At 36.5% G+C, this 23,057-nt stretch overlaps 1 protein-coding gene across 1 annotated transcript in view; it reads right to left on the bottom strand.

Annotated features, from left to right (window-relative positions):
* The window catches only part of osa (trithorax group protein osa), a 144,450-nt gene that overhangs the window by 67,170 nt on the left and 54,223 nt on the right, over window positions 1-23,057 (bottom strand). Inside the window, exon 3 of the mRNA XM_077438418.1 lies at window positions 17,476-17,532. Within this exon, the coding sequence (XP_077294544.1) occupies window positions 17,476-17,532 (57 nt within the window). The remainder of the gene's footprint in view (window positions 1-17,475; window positions 17,533-23,057) is intronic.

Genomic DNA, 23,057 nt, shown 5'->3' with positions numbered 1-23,057 from the left:
TGACTTTATACGTAGAACGGACGAACGCTTAACACACTCACGTCCGACGCTTTATAATTTACGGAATATTAGATTGCATGTACTCCTCCTCTCCCTCCCTCCCCCTCCCTCCCCCCCCCCCTCCCCCCCATCTAACCGTCGACGTCAATCGTCTAAGTCGGGGACAAAGAGCGGCGACAGCTAGCCTAGAGTAGGTTAGGCACTAGAGGTATACACAAGTAGTGCTCGAGCCGATCAAACGTCGATTACCCGAATGCCTAGAGCTTTGAACACTTTACGGGTCAAAGCACCCGAAAATGAAATCCGCCTCTCGTCGCATGGGGTATATAAGAGTTTGGAACGTTTCGCACAGAGGTGTGTGTGTGTGAATGCACCCGTAGCGTGAAAAATTCAATTAAAACACAATATAAATAAATGGATAGGACGGAGAGTAAGTAGGTGAGGGCGAGCCTGCGTGCCGAGCTGGCGGCTGCGAGCGCGATCAATACTGGTCGCGCGGGCCGCAGACACACGCACCACGTACGCAGCGTGCCACCGGCGTGCCAACACCATTATTGCACCCGGGGACATGTCGACGATAATTAATCAGCGAATCGTACCGAAATTTTACGGCAAACCAACTCCGAGTGGAACGGTTCCAGTCCAAGTTGCGGAAGGAGCTGTGTCTCCGAAAGCATGTGTGACTTCTGGGGTGAGGAATCTTGTGTGTGTGCGCGAAATGTGAGAGTCGACTCTGAACCGGTGCCGTTGGCGGCGTGCGAATGCAATATTTCGACGAGATTTTTACCATGCATACACTGGCTTTTTTTTTAACACGAATTCACACATTGGAAACGTGAGACTCGTCAATTTACCATAAACATTATAATGAAAAGCTACTTTCGAAGCAAATCGAACGCTAACACTTTTCCTAAGAATTTGAATAAGAAAAATATTTGAAAGACGTCATTCTTCAAGAAACGCAAATTTACCAGGATAATATCTTCTGGATAGAGGAAATTGTAAGTGATATTTTGCATCAGCAAAAATTAATAGATATCTTACGGTCAAAAGTCAAGGATGTCAGGTGCATGTTCAACAACGTTATACGTTACTCGTGAATTTGTATAACTCCGTTTTTGTTTTCGATTAATCTGCCATAGATCGAGTCTTTTCTATATACATATGTAGATGCTGATCCCCGGAATAGCCGGCGGCTACCCTTTGTCTTATAATCAGAGGTTATCGCACTCAAAACCAATCTATATAATATGTATGTATGAATATTACTTTGACTAAGTATTATTTTTTTAAGTGAAAATTCTTTACGCACGGTAGAATGAATTGGATTTATGCGGCTGAAACATTGCACCCCCACTTATTTACGACGTCGAGCTAGATTGAGCGAATTTGTTGCGTGTTTATTACGTATTTTCTAAATGGGTCTAAAATCAGCAGATAGACTGGAGGTTAGCAAATAATGCTTTGAACAGAGTTGTCACGGATTCAAATCCCACTGGTTTCTGCTGGCTAGACCTTGGATTTGTGACTCCAGGTCGATCGTTTCCTATCAGAGTTAGCCAATTTATCTGGTTTTCATTGAATCGGTTCCACAAAATTGGCAACCTTACACATTTTCTCGCAAAATCTCGAGTTTTCAACAATTTCGAATTTCGCTGAATTGTATAAAATGCTGCAAATTTACAAATTTGACTATAGATATCTCCGTGGATATTAATTGATGTTATTTATGTACTTTGTATGATACTAATGATAGTTGTATCAAATGTACAATGTTTCTGGTCAGGAAGGCGCACTGGTATAAATTAAGAGATAAAATAATAAGATAAAAAAAATTTCATTCTTTGACAAATGTGGGGGGAAGATGGAAGATGAAGTGGCGATGTCATATTGAGGGTTTTTATACATCGATTTCTTGTCATTAAATTAAATATTAATATGCAGTACACTATTAGTTGGATCGCTTTTACAGAACCACGTCCCTATATAATGAATATACAAACAAAAATTATCTTCAAGTGGTCAATTGGGCACTGCGCAAAAATCATATAATGTAATTGACGATCTGATATAATAATAACTAGAAGAGATTTTGAGATACCCCCATTAGTTAGTCATTAAGTGGAAAATCAGAAAAACTAAATTGGGGTACGTTTAAAACGAAATGAAAATCTTGATAAGAGCTTTTATACTGAAACATTTATAAGTATACTAGTGGTGCTACCCGGCTTCGCCCGGTAAATGTATATGCAGTCTAGTAGTGAGAATACCGGGGAACCATGAAAAAATCTTCATTAGTTTTTTTTAATAAATTTATTTGAATCGAAAAAAAAATATTACATTTAACGACCGACCAATCAGAAACGACTGACGACAGCCAATCGGAAACGAATTAAAGACGCCGTTTCGGTTTATATATATAAGATAAGATACTCGCGAGTTAATTGTATAATCTGTAAGTGTACCCAAAGACCCAAATCATACCTCAGACAATTAAAAAATAATGCTCGACTGATAATAATAAATATATACATGAATTTAAACCGCGCCGTGACCATTATCGACCGACCAACTAACAAGAAGTGAAACAATCGTTTCGGAAAGCACAGTTTCCCATATATGTATGAGAATGCTAAGTCAGTCAGTCTGTCTCGATGATATAACGGAGCAGTGAGCGAGCGAGCGTCGGAGAAAAAACAATTAGCATACCGGGCAAGTTGAACAGCTGTTTATCACGGGGATAATGGGGGCCGGGGGGCCTGACGTTTTGTTTCCCTTGAATCGCAAAAGGGTTAGCCGACCGGTGTAGTAGGTCAGGGAGAGCCGACAAAACGCAAAAAAGGGCAAAACGAGACGAAGGAAGAAGGAACACGCCCACCGTAGTAAGTAAAATAAAAATAAACACTACGCAAGGACGCAAGCACCGTTACGAACGTACATATGTATGTATGAATACTCGTCCATAAGATTTGGGATCAAAAAATACGGTAAATATAGGAGTTAGTCATCTTTATAATCTTTTCGCAAATCACAGAAGCTTTCAAGGCACAAACTAACAACGTTGTTTTCTTGTAGACAGTTTTGTAAATGTCTCTATATCTTTAGACATCAACAAAAAGCGTCGATAGATTTCTGCTGCGTTTCTATCTAGCTCTTTACGTGATATTTTATGACCAAGTTGACAGTAATATATACCAATGAGGCGTTAGTTCCATATTTGTGTGCAAAGCGGAAATTCAACAATCGCAGCGATACGTCCAACTATATCTGTTCGTGCTTTTAAGCTCACTGACATTCATATTTGGAATAATTCAAAATTGATAATCGTACTTAGACAAAGAGCTAAAATTGACATTCCTCAAAACTTTTTAACTACACAAGAGAAACGATATAATTAAAAGCCAATGTTCTTACCAAGGCTGTGGACTCCGACTCGGACTTTATCTTATGATTCGACTCCGACTCCAACTTGAACGATTTTAGTATCGACTTTTATTGCCAACGTATGACAATGTCAGTATAGTAATAATAATAAAAATAATAGCGATTTTCAAAACATAAAAAATTAAAGGAATTTAAAAAATCACTAAAAATTGCATTTAACCCAATTTATTGAATTATTTGGAAATGAAATAGGTAAAAATAAAAAGTAAGTACATTCATAGTGCATGTGTAAGAATTTCATACACAAACAAATCAATTAAATAAATACAAATATGAGACGGAGGAAACAATCAATTTTGTCCACAACACATCATAAATACATGCAATTCAACGATTTTATTTATAATATAATTTAAATTCATTATATATTATATTTATAAATTTCAACTTATTAGTGGATTTACTTCAATAAAATTGATTGACGCATACCGTAAACCTATTAATTAAATAAAATAACAAACAAAAAACAAAAACAAACAAAGTCGGTTGATTTTTTGTGCGACTCCGACTCCACTTGAAATGCTCCGTCTCTACACTCCGGTTAAAACTAGAATATTAATGTTGAAAAACAAGAACTCCTAATGCCCTAAATGATCACTAATAATTGACAGCAATGTCATTTTGTCGTCAATTGGCGTTTATATAATGTTTTAGTTCCAATGGACAATAACTGGAGTGTTTCCTATAATCAGTAAAACCGGACATCCAGATAATTGCCGATTAGAATGGTAGCCGACAAAATTACACTGAAAGTTATGATAGAAAACAAACGCCACTGTGGCGGTTGTACATGACACACCCGCAGATTTTCAGTAATCAACTGATGGCTACAGTCCGATTTACCATATTTCATCTAGTATTGTCATAAAAACATATATCCAATTATTTTTTATTGGTTCGCAACGGTTCTCAATCGCACACGTATACGAGCAAATTCATTTGCAAATAAGGTTACAAGTTACCGCTCATTAAAGCAAATGAGCAGCATTTCTAATAAAAGAACAGCACCCGATGCACTATTATACAGTTATATAGGGAATGATTCCAATAAGCGACGGGGCGATAAGGCTCGTTACTAATCGGATGCAGTAAAAGGTTTTATTGTTCGCAATAACATTGGGTATGTGAAATATTTATTGCGAACTTTCGACCGGGTCGTGCCGTGCGCTTACTCCCCCACCCACCCCCTGCCTCGGCTCGAGCACAGGAACGAACGAACGGAAATGTTGCTAATTATACACAGAGAGCGAGAGAGAGTACCGGGATACCGGGAACGTAAATTAAATACGATGAAAATTTCCGACGTGTCCGTGCTTAAGCGACATTTTTTTTATTCTGACGAAGAATAATGCGATTGCTAATTTCAAAGTGTGTAGTAATGATGCTAATAAGGTCGTTTGTACACGCACCGACGATTTGGGTCGGACAATGTCCATTCCGATAATAATAGTCTGTATGTTTCGGCATTATTCAACTCCGATTATGTCGGTCGGTAAACAACGGTTTGAATATGCTAAATATAATACAATATAATGGATACTTGAATGTAGCTAAGCTTTTGGGGGACCCAGTAATGTTATTAAACATCAAAAGGAGAGGGTAATCGAATAAAACTTAAGATAAAAAAACGTAAGCTTATTATCTAGGGACTCAATAGTAATATTACCCGTAATTATGCACCACATGTGTATTTAACAATATTTATATGTACCTCGTGATTGAGATTATATGATAGGAAAGCGTAATGGGATGCAAACAAATGTAAATATTGCAATTGTTGGTAGTAAATAACAACAAAAAAATCACAAGTTCAATTTTCAATTCATATCAATATCTATATTCCAATTTTCAGGCCACGCGGCAAGTGTTTTTTTTTAAGATGGTTTTGCAGATGTAAAAAAAAACGTTAGCACGCTGGATCTATACTATGCACCCACGGCAAAAATCATCCCGTGGAGTGTTTTCGGTCAAATTTTATCCTTATATTAAGTGATCGATAAGAGCCCGGCTACACTAGGTGATTTGCGGGCAACTCGGTGGGTGACTTTATTGCGCGACCAGATCAAATGTATACAATTGTATGGAGCGTGCCACACCAGGCAAGTCACTGGTTGCCCAAGTCGTAAAGTCACCCCATCAGTGAAAACAATTGCTGGCTTTGGGTCTGCGATCGTAGCGATCCCTCAAATTGTATTGAAGGGTGCGACACTCGGTGATTAGTTACCGGCGACTCCATAGTAAAGAAACTATGAACACGTGTGACTGTCTCGTTACGCATTGAAAATTCTTATAGGTATTAGTGAGCAGATTCTCTTGGTCGCTTCTGTTTGCCCAAGATGGTTGACCCAAACAACTACAGTAGGGCAACAAAATCAATCGCAAGTTACCATATTTGGCCGGCTCTAACGGTGATTCCCAAAGAAATGTAGAAGAAACTTGTAATTAGCAATGACCAGAAGAAACGCCCTTCTCAGCTGGAAATCATGATCACTTACATGGCATTGCAAATCAGTGTGTTTAGGAAAGATTAGGACGTACAGAGAGATAAAAAATGCGCACGGAGACACAAAGCAGGCGTCTCGTCCTAAATTGGACGCAACTTCATTCTAAAAAATAAAATTGGGATCCAAATTTCAGGTAGGACTTATAATTAACTACAGTAGGAGAGAATATTCCAAGAAAAAAAAACTCCCGACGAAAAGTCAAAAGTGGTGAACGTATTCAAACAACAAAGAAACATGTTCCACGGTTCAAGTACACAATTATATAGAAAAAGGAAACACGTAAAACCGCAACTGTGCGGAATATCAAAAAAGAGACCCGGGGGTTAAATTTATTTCGAACTAGGCCTTCGTATTGACAAATTAACAGCCGAGCCCCCAAAGGACAGCACAAAGCGACATTCTTCGCCTGAAAATTGGCCCGCAATTTTTAATTAACGAAGCCCCACAACAAGTGAACGCCCATTGGAGCACCTCGCAAATTTGACGAAAAATATTTCAAGCAATAAAAAACACTGACGAACGTCACACGCAAGACCATTCAGAATACATATCCGATAAATAAGAAGTACATATTAATTATTGTAGAGAAGAACGTTCGTTGCTGGTAGGGGAGAGAGAGGGCGCGGCGAAATCAATAGTGACGCGCCGGCCCGCCAAGGCGCATCTATCCTACAACATCGTATATTGTTTTCCACGTTTTCCGATCATTAATTAATATTATACCATCGGAATGTAATCGTCACATATAACCGTCGACGGATAGATTAAAAATTTCCAGATTAAAAATCGGGATCAATAAACAACTCAAGTACGTACCGTCGTCGAGGCACGTCTACCTTATCGCACGGGATATTGAATTTTCGATCTAAAGTAAACGCAAGAGTGTTTCGAACATTTCAAGTAATTGATTGACAACACAACAGGTGTTTTATTTCGATGGGAACTCTTAGCGGGTCCGTCCCCCAAATTTGACGAGAGCAACTTGTTGGAATTGAAGCCGAATGACGTTAGTGGTAGTAAAATTCGCCCTTTCTACATGTATATATATATATATATATTTAATATCGCTGATGTTTATTGCAACGCGATAGAAAATTCGAGCGTGTTTGCCATAGCGACATTGTCGATTTCCAATTAACTTTCGTACATTAAAACAATAAAATCCCTGTTCGAACGTTGGCCTTTTGAGTAATAATGATGTGTGCTCAATTTCGAACGACGGACTCGTAAGCAAATGTGGTACTTTGTGTGTAAATTACAAATGTATAGTCAATGTTGTAATATTTGAATTCAATGTGTACACTATCAAACCATATTTTCTACTTTCTATCCTTGCCAGAAAAGACAAAGAATAATAAGTACATATATCATATAAGAAACCACTAGCTCAAAATTAAACATACACCTTTAACCATGACCAACGCCGATCGGCGTTTTGCCAACAAGTACATAAGCCTGAAATACGCCGATAGGCGTTGTTTCTTGAGTATGTAAAAATTAACAAGAATACTACCCGCTAATCCTTTCCAGGTAGCATTGAAAAAAAATGCATTGAACATGGGTCGTGTAATTCGTGTCAATATTTATAAAGACTGATTTACACCGGTATTTCTGAATTCATAACCATAGCAGAATTTCTCGGTGGAAATCCTCAACTGCTGAGTATTTTAGATTGTGGCTTGGAATTTAGAACGTGAGCATTACATTTTTACAATAATGAAGAAGATGGAACTAGTTTTGGAAAATACATTATATTAATAGACTTATTTGGTTTATTTTATATTGTTGCAAGATATATTAGAGAGTCTAAACACACCTTTACAAAACTCGAAATCCTCGGCGGTAGTTATCTAGGGTAGTGATTTAGGGTTTTTTTGGATTAGCTTCATTTTTTACACCTGCTTTCTATTGGATTTCTAAATAATCCTAGTTGGAAATTGGAAATCTTGGCGAAATTGTCAGCGAGGAGGGCTTTCAACTGAAAAAACGTCAACACTCAAAGGGTTAATGGAAATTTATATATTTTAGACGATAAAAATAATTGTCAACGTCATGTTATGGACAGCAAACAGTAGCGAGCAAGAAATATCGATACGACGCAAGCAGTATTGCGAAACGTCTGTATAGTACGAATAGAAACTGTCGTTTACGAGAACTGCTGTATAGCAAGAATAGACCACTATGCGCTTTCAAAGATTTTAAAATTCGATTTGAATCAGTTATAAAACTAAATTTACCAAAATAACCAAAATTATATATAGTTTGTGTAACGATATATATTTAATCAATTATGAAATTCAAATTTTGCATGTCTTAAGTCAAGCTAACCGAACAATGCAGATCGCACGAAATGACTTTACCACAATTGGCAGATTAAATATTGAAACTGACCGATTACTCTTTAATTTAATTTTATGAGATACATATTATCTACTGCTAAAGCTAAATTAAATAAGATATAATTGACTGTGCTTCACATTTCCCGCCGAGTATGACGATTCCCGCCGAGTATGACAAGTAAATTAAGTTCGCTATATATGAAGGATATGAGGGGATGGTGACCTCATATGAGTCTTAGGGATGCGGTGCATCCGCTCTGAAATCGCCAGACAAATTGAACGACAGATTAACGGACGGCTGCTTTAAATGCAATTCTCATCTTCTCGAATGATAGATTGCACATCAGATGACGGGTAACCTTTCGATGTGCACAGATGCAATTATTAAAATGGTAATTATTAATATTGAGTTGGATCTTTCAGGCGAGTTTTATAAGGCAAGATTCGGTAAGTTCCGAATCTTGCCTTATTAAACTCGCCAGAAAGATCCAACTCAATTTTAATAATTGCATCTGTGCACATCGAAAGGTTACTCGTCATCTGATGTGCAATCTATCATTCGAGAAAATGAGAATTACGTTTCAAGCTGCCGTTCTGTTAATCTGACGATTTTAGAGCGGATGCACCAAACCCGAGTCTGAGATAGAGAAGACTTCAACGAATGACTATGTACATATAACTCATATGCGTTGGACACATTCGGCGTATTTTCATTAAATCAACGTTCGGTCTATACTTATCGTAAAATTTAAGTTAATTTAAAGGCTTCGTGTGGGAAAGTAATTAAAATTTACTTCAGATACTGATCTATTTCATTAAAAATTAGTGTATAATAACAAAGCGCGGTTACATATCGCAATACGGTCCAAAGAGAGATTAATACATTGGAGTCCGAACTCACGTGTCGCAACACTACATGCAACGAAACTAATTCGCGTGAGCTTACATACACGAAATCACGGCAATCAATGAGAGCCCACGTGCATTCAGAGAGTGCATGCGATGCGAATGCAAGCGACTGCGAATAATAAATATGAGCCCCTCGTGCGGCACGCGCCAGCCGATAGTGAGTGTGCCACCCACCCCCTCCCCCACATCCCCTATACCACCCCTCGAAAACCCCACATCTATAAATAGAACGTCGTTTCCACTTTCTCCCGTCGTCATCCACCCGTCTGTGACGTCACCGAATTAGGGAAAGCATGCGAGTGACGGGCAGAAGGGGAAGGCAACGTGCCACCCCCTCCCACCCCCACCCACCATAGCATCCACGTGGACCGGCGGATTCGGTGATCGCGAATGTAAAACACAGTCAACAGCGTACACATTGACGTATCAAGAGTAGCGAAAAAAATCTGCAGCCCCAAAATTTGGGGCCGTGAGATAGTGATTTTTCAGCTAACATTTTGAAAAAATACGGAATAGTGTACATAGAAATTAATAAAGGAATTTTTTTATGAAATATGGCGTAGGATGGTTGGTGACAGAAGGAACAAAGAGAGGAGTCAGAATACTACATATTTTTATTTAGTTATACAGGTATACAACCATTTTTATTTTTGCATACATTTTATTTATTTTAAAAAGTAGCTCAATAGCTCATTTATAACAACAATAACTGAATAATGTATTAAAAAAATAACAGAAACTTTAATGATTAAAAGAAACTAAGCCAAGTATTTGTTCAAATATTTCGACATCGAGAAACATTTTATTTATTTTTTATATACATATTACCAGGAAGGCCTAGCAGGTAAACCCCAATGCGACTTCCTGACCAATTACATACATTTTTTATTACACAAATAGCTGAGTTTCGAGATACGAAAAAGCTCGAAATTAACGAGACATTTATGGATTTAAACTGGCATATGAATTTTATTGTACATAAATCATATTTAAATATTGATAGGATGGTTTTTAGCCAATTTGATGGAGGAACCGTTTCAACAGTGAAATCAGATAAATTGGCAAACTCTGATAGGAAACGATAAGTATTCGTCGAAAAAAACAGATATCAGGGAAGATCGGAAATATTCAATCTTGGGGAATAAGACTGGTAAGTATTTAAAATGATGTTTTATTAGGAAGTCAACTGTCGAACTAAAGAATCGATTTTCATTAAAACATTAGTGATATTTGTCATAACTACATTAAAAATTCAACATGACAAGACATGTCTTTTATTAGAGTACCCTTATTGCGTCCAGTCACTAATTACGCAAGCTCATTCATATTAATGGTGAACAAATTTCATTTCCACTAATCGATGAACGTTAAAAAAAACTATGTTCCTGTGAAAAAAATGACAATTGGTTCTCAAGATATAATTTAATTTAATCAAATTTGCAAAAATAACTTATATTTCTCCCTTTTTGTGAATACATCTCTTAGGAAGGAAGGGTACTTATTCAGTAATGTGCCACATCTATGAGCAAAAATAATCATATATATATATTAGATAATATCGCTATTCTGTGTGTCTGAGATAACGCTCGCCGTACTATAATAGTCGTTTCGATTTGACCTAACTAATTAATTAATTTTTGTATTGCTGTTTTATATTGTTTACGTGTAGGTAAGTAGGTAGTTTTTACCTTTTTTTAAATTAAATATAAATATTAAATTAGATATACTTAAAAGGTATTTGAAAAAAATTCGACCGCTCGCGGATCGAACACAGAACCGACACAATTCTTTTAATTTAATAACTTCATATGCCAACACCCATGCGATGATATTTCATCGGGTACAACACTATTACTAATACAAAAGAAGAATCGTATTGTCTATTATGAAATTAGAATCGAAATAAATGTTATATTAAATAACATGCGCAAGAATACTATATTACTTAATTAAATTATCATAAAAGAGGTTTGAACACCACCACACACACGCATGAGGGAATCGTATCACCCTACTCATGTGAAAAAGGGGATGATGAATGCGTTTGCACACATCAAAGGTTGACGATTACATGGAAGGGTTGAGAGCGCGATCAGTAATTAGTCGGCACCCGTTGAAAGAAAATACACGAGAAATGGCAAAGTTTCACATTTTGTCTTAAATTGTGAAACGGAAAACGGCGAAACGAAACGGGGCTGAGTCCCGTGGGGCCCCCGACGGCGCTACGCCCTCGGACGCGCATGCGCCCCCACACAATCTGTCCGGCGATTGTGCGCTGCCATGACATCGCGAATATCGCACAACTCTGCAATATCCCACTGCGACGAACGTTCACTTATTTGTCCCCTATGCAAATCTACAGATTTCAATTGTGAATAAATAAAAAGTCACATGGTATCATCTTTGACAATAGACTACAAAATTTTCTGAAAATAAATAATTTTTCTTTTTTTTGTTAGCTATTCACCTGCCCGGGCAACGCCGGGTGATTCAAAAATTCATATATTATATACATAGGTATAAAGATGAATGTTTGTTTGTTTCTTTGTCTACAGTTATCAATTTAAAATCACCAAATTTGATAAAAGATAAAGAATGAAAATAAGCGCGCGCTTGGGGTCCTCAAATCTAAGGGGCGCCGAAATGGGCCTTTGCTACCAAAATTTACAACTTACAATTTATTATCATTGGCCTCACAATACATAGCGATGAACGGCACATCGTGTGCATGGCTCCCCTATGTGGGGGGTCTCCTACATTTCTTCAAATAAGGGATACACTGTTATCGATCACTGTCAAGCAAAGATATATACATGAATACAATTTTACCGAAAACACTCCGGAGGGTCATTTTGGGACGACCGTGCTGGCCATGAATATGCATGGTACGGCCTATTTTTTTCGCATGTTCAAAAGTATCTAAAAAAAACCACGTGCCACGTGCACCGCTGTGAGTTTTCGCACTTGGTATTTCAAGTACATATAGTAAATAGAAAAAATATGGTTTTGTGAAATTCGAATAAAAAACCATACACTGAAAAGCATGGTGAAGCACGATGATAGCATTATTTTTACTTAGAGTGGGGGCCTCAAATTTCAAATGAGCCTGGGGGTCCCCCATTTACTTGATCCGCCACTGGTATTGTAGCATAGACCGTATACGGTTTTAGGAAATAATTGTAGTCCTCGGAAAAGGTTTTTATAACTTTCATTCATTATGTAAATCGACAGTTTTTAGTGTGCAACAACCAAATTCAGCAACGATCTTGAATAATATCAGAGTATTTCAGATCAATTTAATGTTAGCGCTTACTTCAATTTTGGCCACGTCCAAATTAAAATAAGTCTTAAAATTTTCATGTTCGTATCAATCAATATATGCAAATCCGTTAGGCAAATCTACAGTTTACCCTTTGGAACCACCCGAATATAATCTCATACTAATCTAACTTACATCGTAGACAGGTTTTTGGAAAGGGTCGGGGCTCGTGGTATCGGTACAAAATTCCGTTTTTTTCATTTTCACCCTCCCGAGGAAAACAAGACGATTCGTCTAGTAATAAATACTGAAGACTACATAATAATGATGAAAAAGTTTTACCATTTTAATTCTATCGAATTATTATATAGAGTTCTCTCTCCTCTCTTTCTTGTATTCATTTAATATAAAGGGTAGGGAAAATGTGTGCAATCCGCAATGCACTCGGTCCGTTGCAGGCGAATGGGGACGCAGGATGTATGCAACAGACAGGGGTCGACAACAAATAGACCGGTATGACTAAAGAGAAGGGTGGATAAAACGTGAGATAAGTTCGTTTCAAATATACAAAGTAAAATTGTACGAATTCATTTAAAAACAATCGAATAAATTGCTGAAAATCTAATGAAAAAAATCTCACCCAGTAGAAATAAACATTTGTGACGTTTCAAAATACAGGAATCCCCATTGAACGATTCCCTTTGTTGAGTTGTATATATTTTTTTTATTTATATATATATATATATATATATATAGATATATACATAGAAGGGGAGACTATCCTGTCGGGAATTCATGAAAGAAATATTAAAAAAACAGGGGTAAGGACGGGGATGAACGAGAACGCTCGCAGAGGATATGGAAGCTGGAGGGATCGAAATTGCGAACCGGGTGATTCGTTAGTCGGATAAAAAAAATAACACAAAATAAAATTAAAATTGTAATATAATATAAAGAAAATCTATTTATTTTTTGGGTTCAAAAGAAAAACGATTAAATTTAACATTCAAAGGAAATATCATACCGTTGCAGCATTTGCCGATTTAATTCCGCCACCAAACCCTTTATATTCTGTACTTGTACAAAATAAAGGAACTCTTTTTGCATTTTGCAAAAAAATTTTCTTGGTTCAAGGTCAAATGTGACATCTTATGAAAATTAATGTTTGTATATTTGTCGGCTATGCAGTTTTCAACATCGGACTAAATGTATAGTAAATCAATATATAAGACCGTTGACGGGTTTCGAAAGGGATCGGAGCGCAATTTTTCAAACATTCACCCATTCAAGTAATAACGGACAAAAACCGACCAGTTTAATTTAAATGGAGGTAATCCAGTATATGTTTTCTATACCAATGTGGCAACAGTATTTCCGAGATTCTCAATATAAAATCAATCGTCATTAATAAGGATCGGATGGTGATTAGGGCAATAGCAATTCACAATACCCATTCCAAAAATGCTGAATGCAACAGAGCAAAAGTTTTCTGCGAAGTTAACAATAGTAACTCCCTAAAAGCAAATTGCCCTAATCACGATCTGCTGTCTAGCCATTATTATTGAAATATAAAATAATAAAGTAAAGGAAAATAATAAAGAAACTTTACTTATTTAGTGTGTAATGACTAGAGGTAGGACCGGAAGCGTGCCGTTTATTGTTCAATTGTTGTAAATCCTTTGTAAAAAAGGTTCGGCAAACCTTTAACAATGCATTTACAACATTTGAACAATATACAGCCCCCTCAAATTCCGGGCTTTAGTAATGACTAAAGCCCGGACCCTGAGGGGGCCGTCCATTGTTCAAATTTTGTAAATGCATTGTTAAAGGTTTGCCGAACCTTTTTTACAAAGCATTTACAACAACCAAAGTCCTACCTCTAGTAATGACTAGACTACAGATACAGACCGTGTTTTTTCCAGGAATCGGGGCGGTTTGGCTCTATTTACAAAAAAAAAGTTCGGCAAACCTTTAACAAAGCATTTACAACAATTCATTACTAGTCACCGGAGCCTGAGGGGGCCGTGTATTGTTCAAAGGTTGTAAATGCATTGTTAAAGGTTTGCCGAACAATGGATAGCATTGTGACTATCCTACCTCTATTCATTACACACTAAATAAGTAAAGTTTCTTTATGAAAAATCTTCGATATCTATATTATGTATACCCGATTAAGTTTATGAAGTAATTCTCAAAGAAGGGTGGAATAATGAAAATTTTATAAGATATAGTGTGAAAAATATAAGATTATAGGGGTTTAAACAAATAAAATCTGACAAAACGAGTGGCTATGGTCATTGTCATGAGCTGCATGGTCTCCAAAATTGTTGGTAACGTGTTAATTACGATTATTTTTCACCATAGAAATAACGGAAGCAATTTCAATTTCCATCGGTGACCAAACCGCGCAAAATTGCAAAGTTTCAAACCGATCGGAAGAATGTAGGATATATGTAGTGTCAGAGCAGAAGTTGAAGTAAAACTAAGAAAAGTCTTGTAAAAAGGGGATGGCGTTCCTCGGTTTATGTAAGTTTCATAAAATGTTAGACGTTACTTCACTATACCGTCCGTGAAGAAGTTTTACTTCAAAAAGGTAGATTGTAATGGTTGCTTAAAAGGTAACTAATAATTTTAATAGAAAAGAGATGATTGCATCACACGATCACTGTCGCAGCTGCAATGCGATGTTCCCGAGATGATAATGCAACTTTTTACCCTGGGGTGTCGAGTTCGCACTCAAAGCCCCATAATCCGATAACTTTATGCGAAACCGCTTACGCGTTGCAAAGATCATATGTCAGCAACTTGCACCGTTGCATTCGTGCGCGAGAAACTTGTCCCAGAAGTGTGGTCGCGTACAAATTCGGAATGGATTATAAATCGAGCTTTATAAGGCAGGCTTTATAGACGACGTAAAGCGTCGAGCGAAAATTAGAATACGAAATTTCAGAGTGAGAGACGAAGCGAAGCTGAATCAGCAGAGCGTCAAATATCGCGTAGCATTATATAGTATGCATAAAAAGCTTATTTTTGCGAAAGCTTTCACGGGAAATTATAGCAAAATAAACGAGCAGAATAATGATAATAAAAGCGCATGAATATAATATAGGGCGAAAGGGGGTAAAAGGTAGCGGGATAAAGCGTTCGGCAACAAATAATTCAATAAAAACGCTTAATGGCCGAGCGCGGGGAGAGCGCGCTCTCCGATGCGTTTTTACGGCCACGATTACGGCAGGTAAAACTTTATTGCCGCTAATTCTGTGATGGAACCATAAACCGAGAACCGGCATAGCTCTGCGCTGTGTTCCGAGAACCTTTTTCTCAGTTCTCCTTTAGCAACACACCACCCACAGTACAAACATGAAACACCTATGCGGGATTTAGAAGGGGAACGATATGCGTCGCTCATTCTGAAAGTGGAATGAGTGCCATAAAATCGAACCAAACAAAATATTCATTTGCCAAACTCATGTACATACGTACGTTTAACCAATTGAATGCTGACCAATGATCGGCGTTTTGCCAACAAGACCACGAGCCTGAAATATGCCGATGGGAGTTGTTTTTTGAGTATGTAAAAAAAAACAAGAACAAGACTCTCTAAGCCTCTCCGAGTAGTATTGAAAAAAATGCATTGAACATGTTTATAAAGACTGGTTTACACCGGAGTTTCTGAATGTATAGCCATGGCAGAATTTCTCGATGGCAATCCCTAACTGCTGAGTATTTTAGATTGTGGCTTGGCATTTAGATTGTGAGCATTACACATTTTAACAACAACGAAAAAGATTAAATTATTTTTGGAAAAATACATTCATTAATAGACTTCTTCGTTGATTTTATATTGTTGCAACATATATAGAGTATAAACACACCTTTACAAAACTTGAAATCCTCGGCGGTAGTTATCTAGGGTAGTAATCTAAGGTTTGTTTAGATTAGCTACAATTTTTATACCTGCTTTCTATTGGATTTCTAAATATGTAATTCTAGTTCACGTTTACACTTCAAAACTTAAATCTTAAAAATAGCATACAATCCATCTTTCCCGTAGAGAAATTATCAAACCGAAAATAAATCGCGATAAAGAAGCAATTACGGCAAACCTGTTTCTATACGCTTTACCATATTATGTTAAATCAGATTAGTGCTTCTAACTTATTATCGATTATGTTATGATTAATTCGGCTTTGATGCAATTACATGACCACTGATATATAAAAATCAAGATGACATCGAAAAGAAATACGTCAAACAAGCGGCGAGAACGCCATGGCTAAAGAACGAACACCGTAACGGCCATTTCAATTTTATAAAACAGATTTCTATCATTCATTAGTGAAGTAAAATAATATGAGAGATAGAGCCAATTATACAAATTTTAAATTATAATGTTATAGGCATTTAAACAATTAAAATCTGACAAAACCAGTGGGGGACGGAAAGTCAAACAAACATGGCTACTGGCAATGGGGTTAGCTGTCACCATATTCAAATTTTTTGAAACAATTCGACTTCGAAAACAATTTTCAAAATTTGTATAATATTTGACAAAAATTATATGAATTTTTAGATTTCTAACGGTTTAACTTTTGATTTTTAACAACGGGTTTCCGGAAACCCATGGAAACCATTAGGGTGACACCACTGGTTTTATATCGAATCAGATTATGACGGATACGATACTTTTGCATACATACTTGAAAAAAGAGCGCGTTTCATATATTGCAGAGCTATGCGATTGCCAACAACTGAGAGGCGCGAAGCTTGTGCGCGATCGGACGTGTTTTGCGTACAGCTATAAATTACAAGTACGAATGTTCGTGCACCGCGCCACTAGTATAATAATATAAACTTAGCTATAATATTTAGTCGACTACTATACAAAATTTCCGCTCATTAAATCGTTAGTTAGTAGAATACAAGGTACTTGATTCTCGCAAGCACAAAGAAAACGGAACAGACTTCAAAGGAAATATAAGGCTTCGAATAGAATACATATAGAAAAATTAAAACTCACCGATTCGGAGTCATGGGCGTTAGGCGTAGACGGCTGTCCAGGTCTTGGAGGGTAAGGCTGTAACAAATAAAATTATCACTTGTAAGAATTCAAGAAGTGTTTCCAACTCGCACACCAGCGCACTTGTTCCAAGCGAGCGAACAGTTTCAACGCAACGAACTCGCGAACAGTTGACAGAACAACAAAGCGTTTAGAGAACGACAACAACAATGTCTCCGAGAGGCCGTTACGTAAAGGGCTGTTAAACGTGCCCCGACTTATTCATCGTCTGGGGAGGTATGTCCCTGCCGAAGAACGAGGGTTGCTTATTCTCTCGGAGAAAACCTGTGGGAAACCACCCAACCCCTCCTACCCCCAGGGTTTCACGGTCAACGATTTACGTACTTGCAGACCTTTAAAGTGGCCATTCACGTAGAGATTTATCTGCAAAGAAAGTCAGTAATTCGCCAGTCATAGCTGTTTCTCTGAAATAGTAACTTGTCTGACAGCAATTGATTTTATTCACTAAACAATACAAAAACTGCATTTGAAATAATAGTTCATCCAACAAGAGATATACAGAAAAAACGATCGTAAAGTTCGTTCGACAAATTTCTTAGTCTTATACCCTGCGAAATACAAATTGATAAATCTCCCTGTGAATGCCCTTCTTTACGGGGTGGTGTGATTTGTACTGGATTATCCACTCATCTAAGAGAAAAAAAGTGGGTTATCTCGACTCCCCAACACGTGAGTGCGATTGATTCTGAAAAGAGTCCATTCGACTTGATCGTAAACCAATTTAATTTATGACGAAACGATAAATAATTTTAACGCGATTCTTATGCTTAGTCGTATTATACTATTTAATGACAAAAATGATAGTCCGGCTGACAACTTCGAAGGAAATTTAAAAAAATAAGATAGTAATAATAAAAACAGTCGTGCATACCATTTGAATTATTAAAATGAGAATATCATAAATAAGGCTGTATCTTCAAACAATAAAATTCCATAGTTTCGTTGCAATAAGTGTTTAGCGTTAAATCAACTATACTTTTCATGTTCATATAGTCAAGACAACATTGAGACTAGTATTGAAAGCTCAATTGTACAGATTTCGATTTCAGAAATAAGCCATGATTATTTATTTTTTAAACCCGGAAGGCCCAACAAGTAACCGCAAAGCGCAATCCTGGCCAATAACATTGTACATTTGATAAATATTATTACTATTATTATATGTATGTACAAAGTAAATACATATCAATTAACATCCAGAGACATTTTATGGTCAAATTTGTAAATTTGCAGCATTTTATACAATTTAGCGAAATTCGAGATTGCTGAAAACCACTGAGATTTTGCGAGAAAACGGATAAAGTTTTCAATTTGATGGAACCGTTTCAATTAAAATCAGATAAATTAGCAAACTCTGATAGGAAACGATCGACCTGGAGTCATAAATCCAAGGTCTGGCCAGCAGAAACCAGTGGGATTTGAAGCCGTGACCATTTTGTTCAAAGCCACTAGTCTATCCTAACCACTAGTCTATTCTACTGGTTTTAGACCCATTTAGAAAATACGTAATAAACATGCAACAAATTCCCTTAATCTAGCTCGACATCGTAAATGAGTGGGGGGTGCAACGTTTCGTAACACATTCAGCCGCATAAATCCAATTCATTTTACCGTGCGTAAAGAAGTTTCACTTAAAAAATAATCAAAGTAATATTCATACATACATATTATTATATAGATTAGTTTTTTTACTAGAACTTTATTGTGGTTTTTTTATTAGAACAGTGATGTGCGGTTGTTCTTGTGCGATATTCATGAACAACCGTCTCGTTCTCCGACGAAAGGGTCTCTTGGACTGTATTCGTCGGGGGGGTGGTGGCCTCATGTTGAGGGCTTTAAGGGTCAAATTCCGTGACCTTTAAAGCGGGCTTAGTATATAGATTAGTTTTGAGTGCGATAACCTCTGATAATATATAAAAAGGCTCAATCTACGGCAGATTAATCGAAAACAAAAACGTGGATATACAAATTCACAATGTAGAATTGTATATTATTGTCGTGCACATATGTACACATACGAGTGGGCGAGTATCGAGCAAACAATAAAGTGTACAATGTGAACGTTACAGGATGCACACGGACGAGAAATCGGAGAGGAAAACTCAACCGACGCAAGGGTAGGAAAGAATGGGTGGGAAAAGCCGTCGTCGTTGCAAAAAAAAAGAGGGGAAATGCACGGACAACGGACACGTACGGAGAGTAGTAAAAATCGAAAGAGGAAACTGGTGTAAAATGTAGAGATAATAAATACACATACGGTATACAGCATTTTCTATGAAAATTAAAATAAATTATTACTGGATTATTGGTTTCACTGACATTGGAAATGCCAGTGGGACTTACTTTTTATTATAACTCCACGTGATTTTGCGATTATAGCAAAATATTCAAGATTTTCTTCATTTCAACGTAAATTACTTACGTAAATACTAAAATTAAACTACTTTCATCTCACACAGATATGTTAGGAACAAATTCGGTTGGTGAGGTTTTCACAAGGAGTGGAGGGTGCAACGTTTCGTAACCAGCAGAATAGACTAGTGGTTCGCATATAATGCTTTTAACAGAGTAGTCACGGGTTCAAATCCCGCTGGTTTCTGCTGGCCAGACTGTAGATTTGTGACTGCGTTTCCTATCAGAGTTTGCCAATTTATCTGATTTTCATTGAAACGGTTCCAACAAATTGAGAATCTGACCCATTTTCTCTCAAAATTTCGAGTTTTCAGCAATCTCTTATTTCGCCGAATTGTATAAAATGCTGCAAATTTACAAATTTGACCATAACTGTCTCTGTTAATGTTAATTGATATGTATTTACTGAATTCCCATGAATTCCTTAAAATGTTGCAAATTTACAAATTTGACCATAGATGCCTCTGTGGGTGTTAATTTTTTATTTATTTATTATTATTAAATACCAATTTGCTAATGAATTATTTAACAATTAACAATTTTAAACTAAAACTAACAACTACATATATAATATAACATAGTTAACAAAATTAACCAAACTATAATTAGTTAGCCTAAAATAATGATATAATTCCAAACATAGCATTTTATTAAACTTACATATATAATTACGTCATCTTCCGCAGAGGTATCCATTAACACCCCTCAATGTTACTAGCACCTCTAATGCTCTCAGCAAGGTTATTATACATATATTTGAACACCTCTGTGGAAAACACCTGCTGCAGTTTTTGCATTCTTAACTCTACCTATAATTAATTTATTCCTATTTCTAGTTTTATAATAAATAATATGTATATCTCTATTCCTAACTATGTGATTATTAAAATATTTGGGTAATAGATTCTTATCTAGCTTATATAAAAATTTTAAAGTGCTTAATTTAAGACTATTTCGAATATCCAACCTACTCAATTCATCCAACGTACTTCTAAAATTCTTACGCTTCCTCACATTCAAAATTGCACGCATTGCTCTATCCTGCACTTTATCTGCAATTTATCAATGCACAATCCACTAAATAGATTGAGCACTGTAGCGCAATTTACAGTATGAGGCCCTACAATACAATTATATATTCATATTTTACTTATTATACTTAATAAATTTCTTACCCTACGAGGTACGCCAGCTTTTTTTGTAATTTTTTTTAACAATAGATATATGTAATTAGGGTCTGGTTCACTGTATCGAAAGTCAAAAGATCGAAAAGCAAAGATCGAAAATCGAAAGATCGAAAAGAATGTACGCATAGTAAAAACGGTACTATGTATATATAATTTATATATCAGTGGCGTGCGGCGAAATTCTCTCCCTTTTCGTCGTACAGCCTTACGGTCAGGATACAAGAGGAACAGCCTGTTCCTCTTGTATCTGCTCGCGCACATTAAGTAAGGTTGTACGACAAAAAGAGAGATAATTTAACGCACGCCACTGATATATATATGTATATACTGGGTCTACCTCACGGGACCGAAAGTGAAATGCCCGAAAACGCAAATATAGGAAATCGAAAGATCTTAAGTCGAAAGATAAATAAAGTAAAAAAGGGTCTCTCCCCCCGTCGTACATACTCACTTAATTTGCGCGAGCAGGATACAACAGGAACAGGCTTTTCCTCCCGTATTCTGCGCGCGCACATTAAACAAGGCTGTATGACAAAAAGAGAGATAATTTCACCGCATGCCACTCATATATATTATATATACATAGTACCTTTTACCATGCACCCTTTTTTTTTGATCTTTCGACTTAAGATCTTTCGATTTTCGATATTTGCGTTTTCGGACGTTTCACTTTTGGTCCCGTGAGGGAGACCGGTATATACTACCCGCTCTTCATATGTATGCATGGTAAACGAACAAGAATAAAGATTGATTTTTCGACTTTCGATGCGGTGACGGCCACCGGTGTAATTGATATGTATTTACTTTGTATAATACTTGTATCAAATGTACAATGTTTCTGGCCAGGAAGGCGCATTGGGGTTACCTGTAAGGCCTCCCTAAGAATAAATAAATAAGCAACACGTTTAGCCATATACTCCAATTTACTCTATCGTGTGTCAAGTTTTTTTAAGAGCCGTCTGACTATGCTTCTAAGAGTGGAATAATACAATAAGTATTATTGTATTATAAATTAAATAAGAAACATTGTCGAAAGAAACGCGTTCAAAAAAATATAATAACGTTGAAAACGCCATTCGAAATGCGTTGTTTGCAAAAGTTATCGACAGGGAGAATGGTGAGGGCGCTCAACTCCCCGGGGTGTATACGGGTAAGAGACAAGGAGAATATACGAGAGGAAAAACGGCACAAACGGGAATGTTTACGGCCTTTCGGAGACAACCATTCATCATCTTGATGTCATAATATATTTTTGTTTACAGCGCTCCACATTAGTTGACTGCCACCGGTTTCACTATGCGCTAAATTACCATTATATTCGCATGACGGAACGACAAACGGCTAAAATCGCCGTCCGTTCGATTTTAATAATGCGGATCGATGGACATAAACAAAGACATTATTTCGCAATTACTGCAAAACAGCCGCATACGCGTTTAAAAGCGTCCGTTTCAAAACGATCGTTTGATGTGACTAACTGACTGAATACTTTTGACCGAAAAAATGTATTGAACGTGAGTCATTTACTTTGCGTATGCAGTCTACCGTGGACTCAAATTACCTATTTTGGTATGACACTAAATTATAAAATTTCACATATCAGTGAACAAATTGAAAAATTGTTTTTTAATCACTATTTATTTGTCTTTATATAATCTAATCAAATTGAGGAATATAATAAACCAAATGTATAGTTAGTGAATAAAAAAAAATATACTGAAAATAGCACTAAAAAAACTTGTGCATTTTTAATTTATTTTATATTAAAATGTAATAGTAATATTCGTCGCCGAGTCCAAATATACATTAATTAACTAAAATCAAATCACTTTCCTTTTCATTTAATTAATTCTAATCCAAACAAGCAACAATTTTAAAAATGGTCAATAAGAATAATAAAACTACGGTTAAAATAATTACAAA

This window comes from Arctopsyche grandis, chromosome 9 (genome assembly GCF_051622035.1).
Source record: "Arctopsyche grandis isolate Sample6627 chromosome 9, ASM5162203v2, whole genome shotgun sequence".
NCBI classification, from domain to species: Eukaryota; Metazoa; Arthropoda; class Insecta; order Trichoptera; family Hydropsychidae; genus Arctopsyche; species Arctopsyche grandis.
The sequence above is the reverse complement of the archived record's forward strand: the minus strand, read 5'-3'. Positions and strand labels throughout refer to the sequence as shown.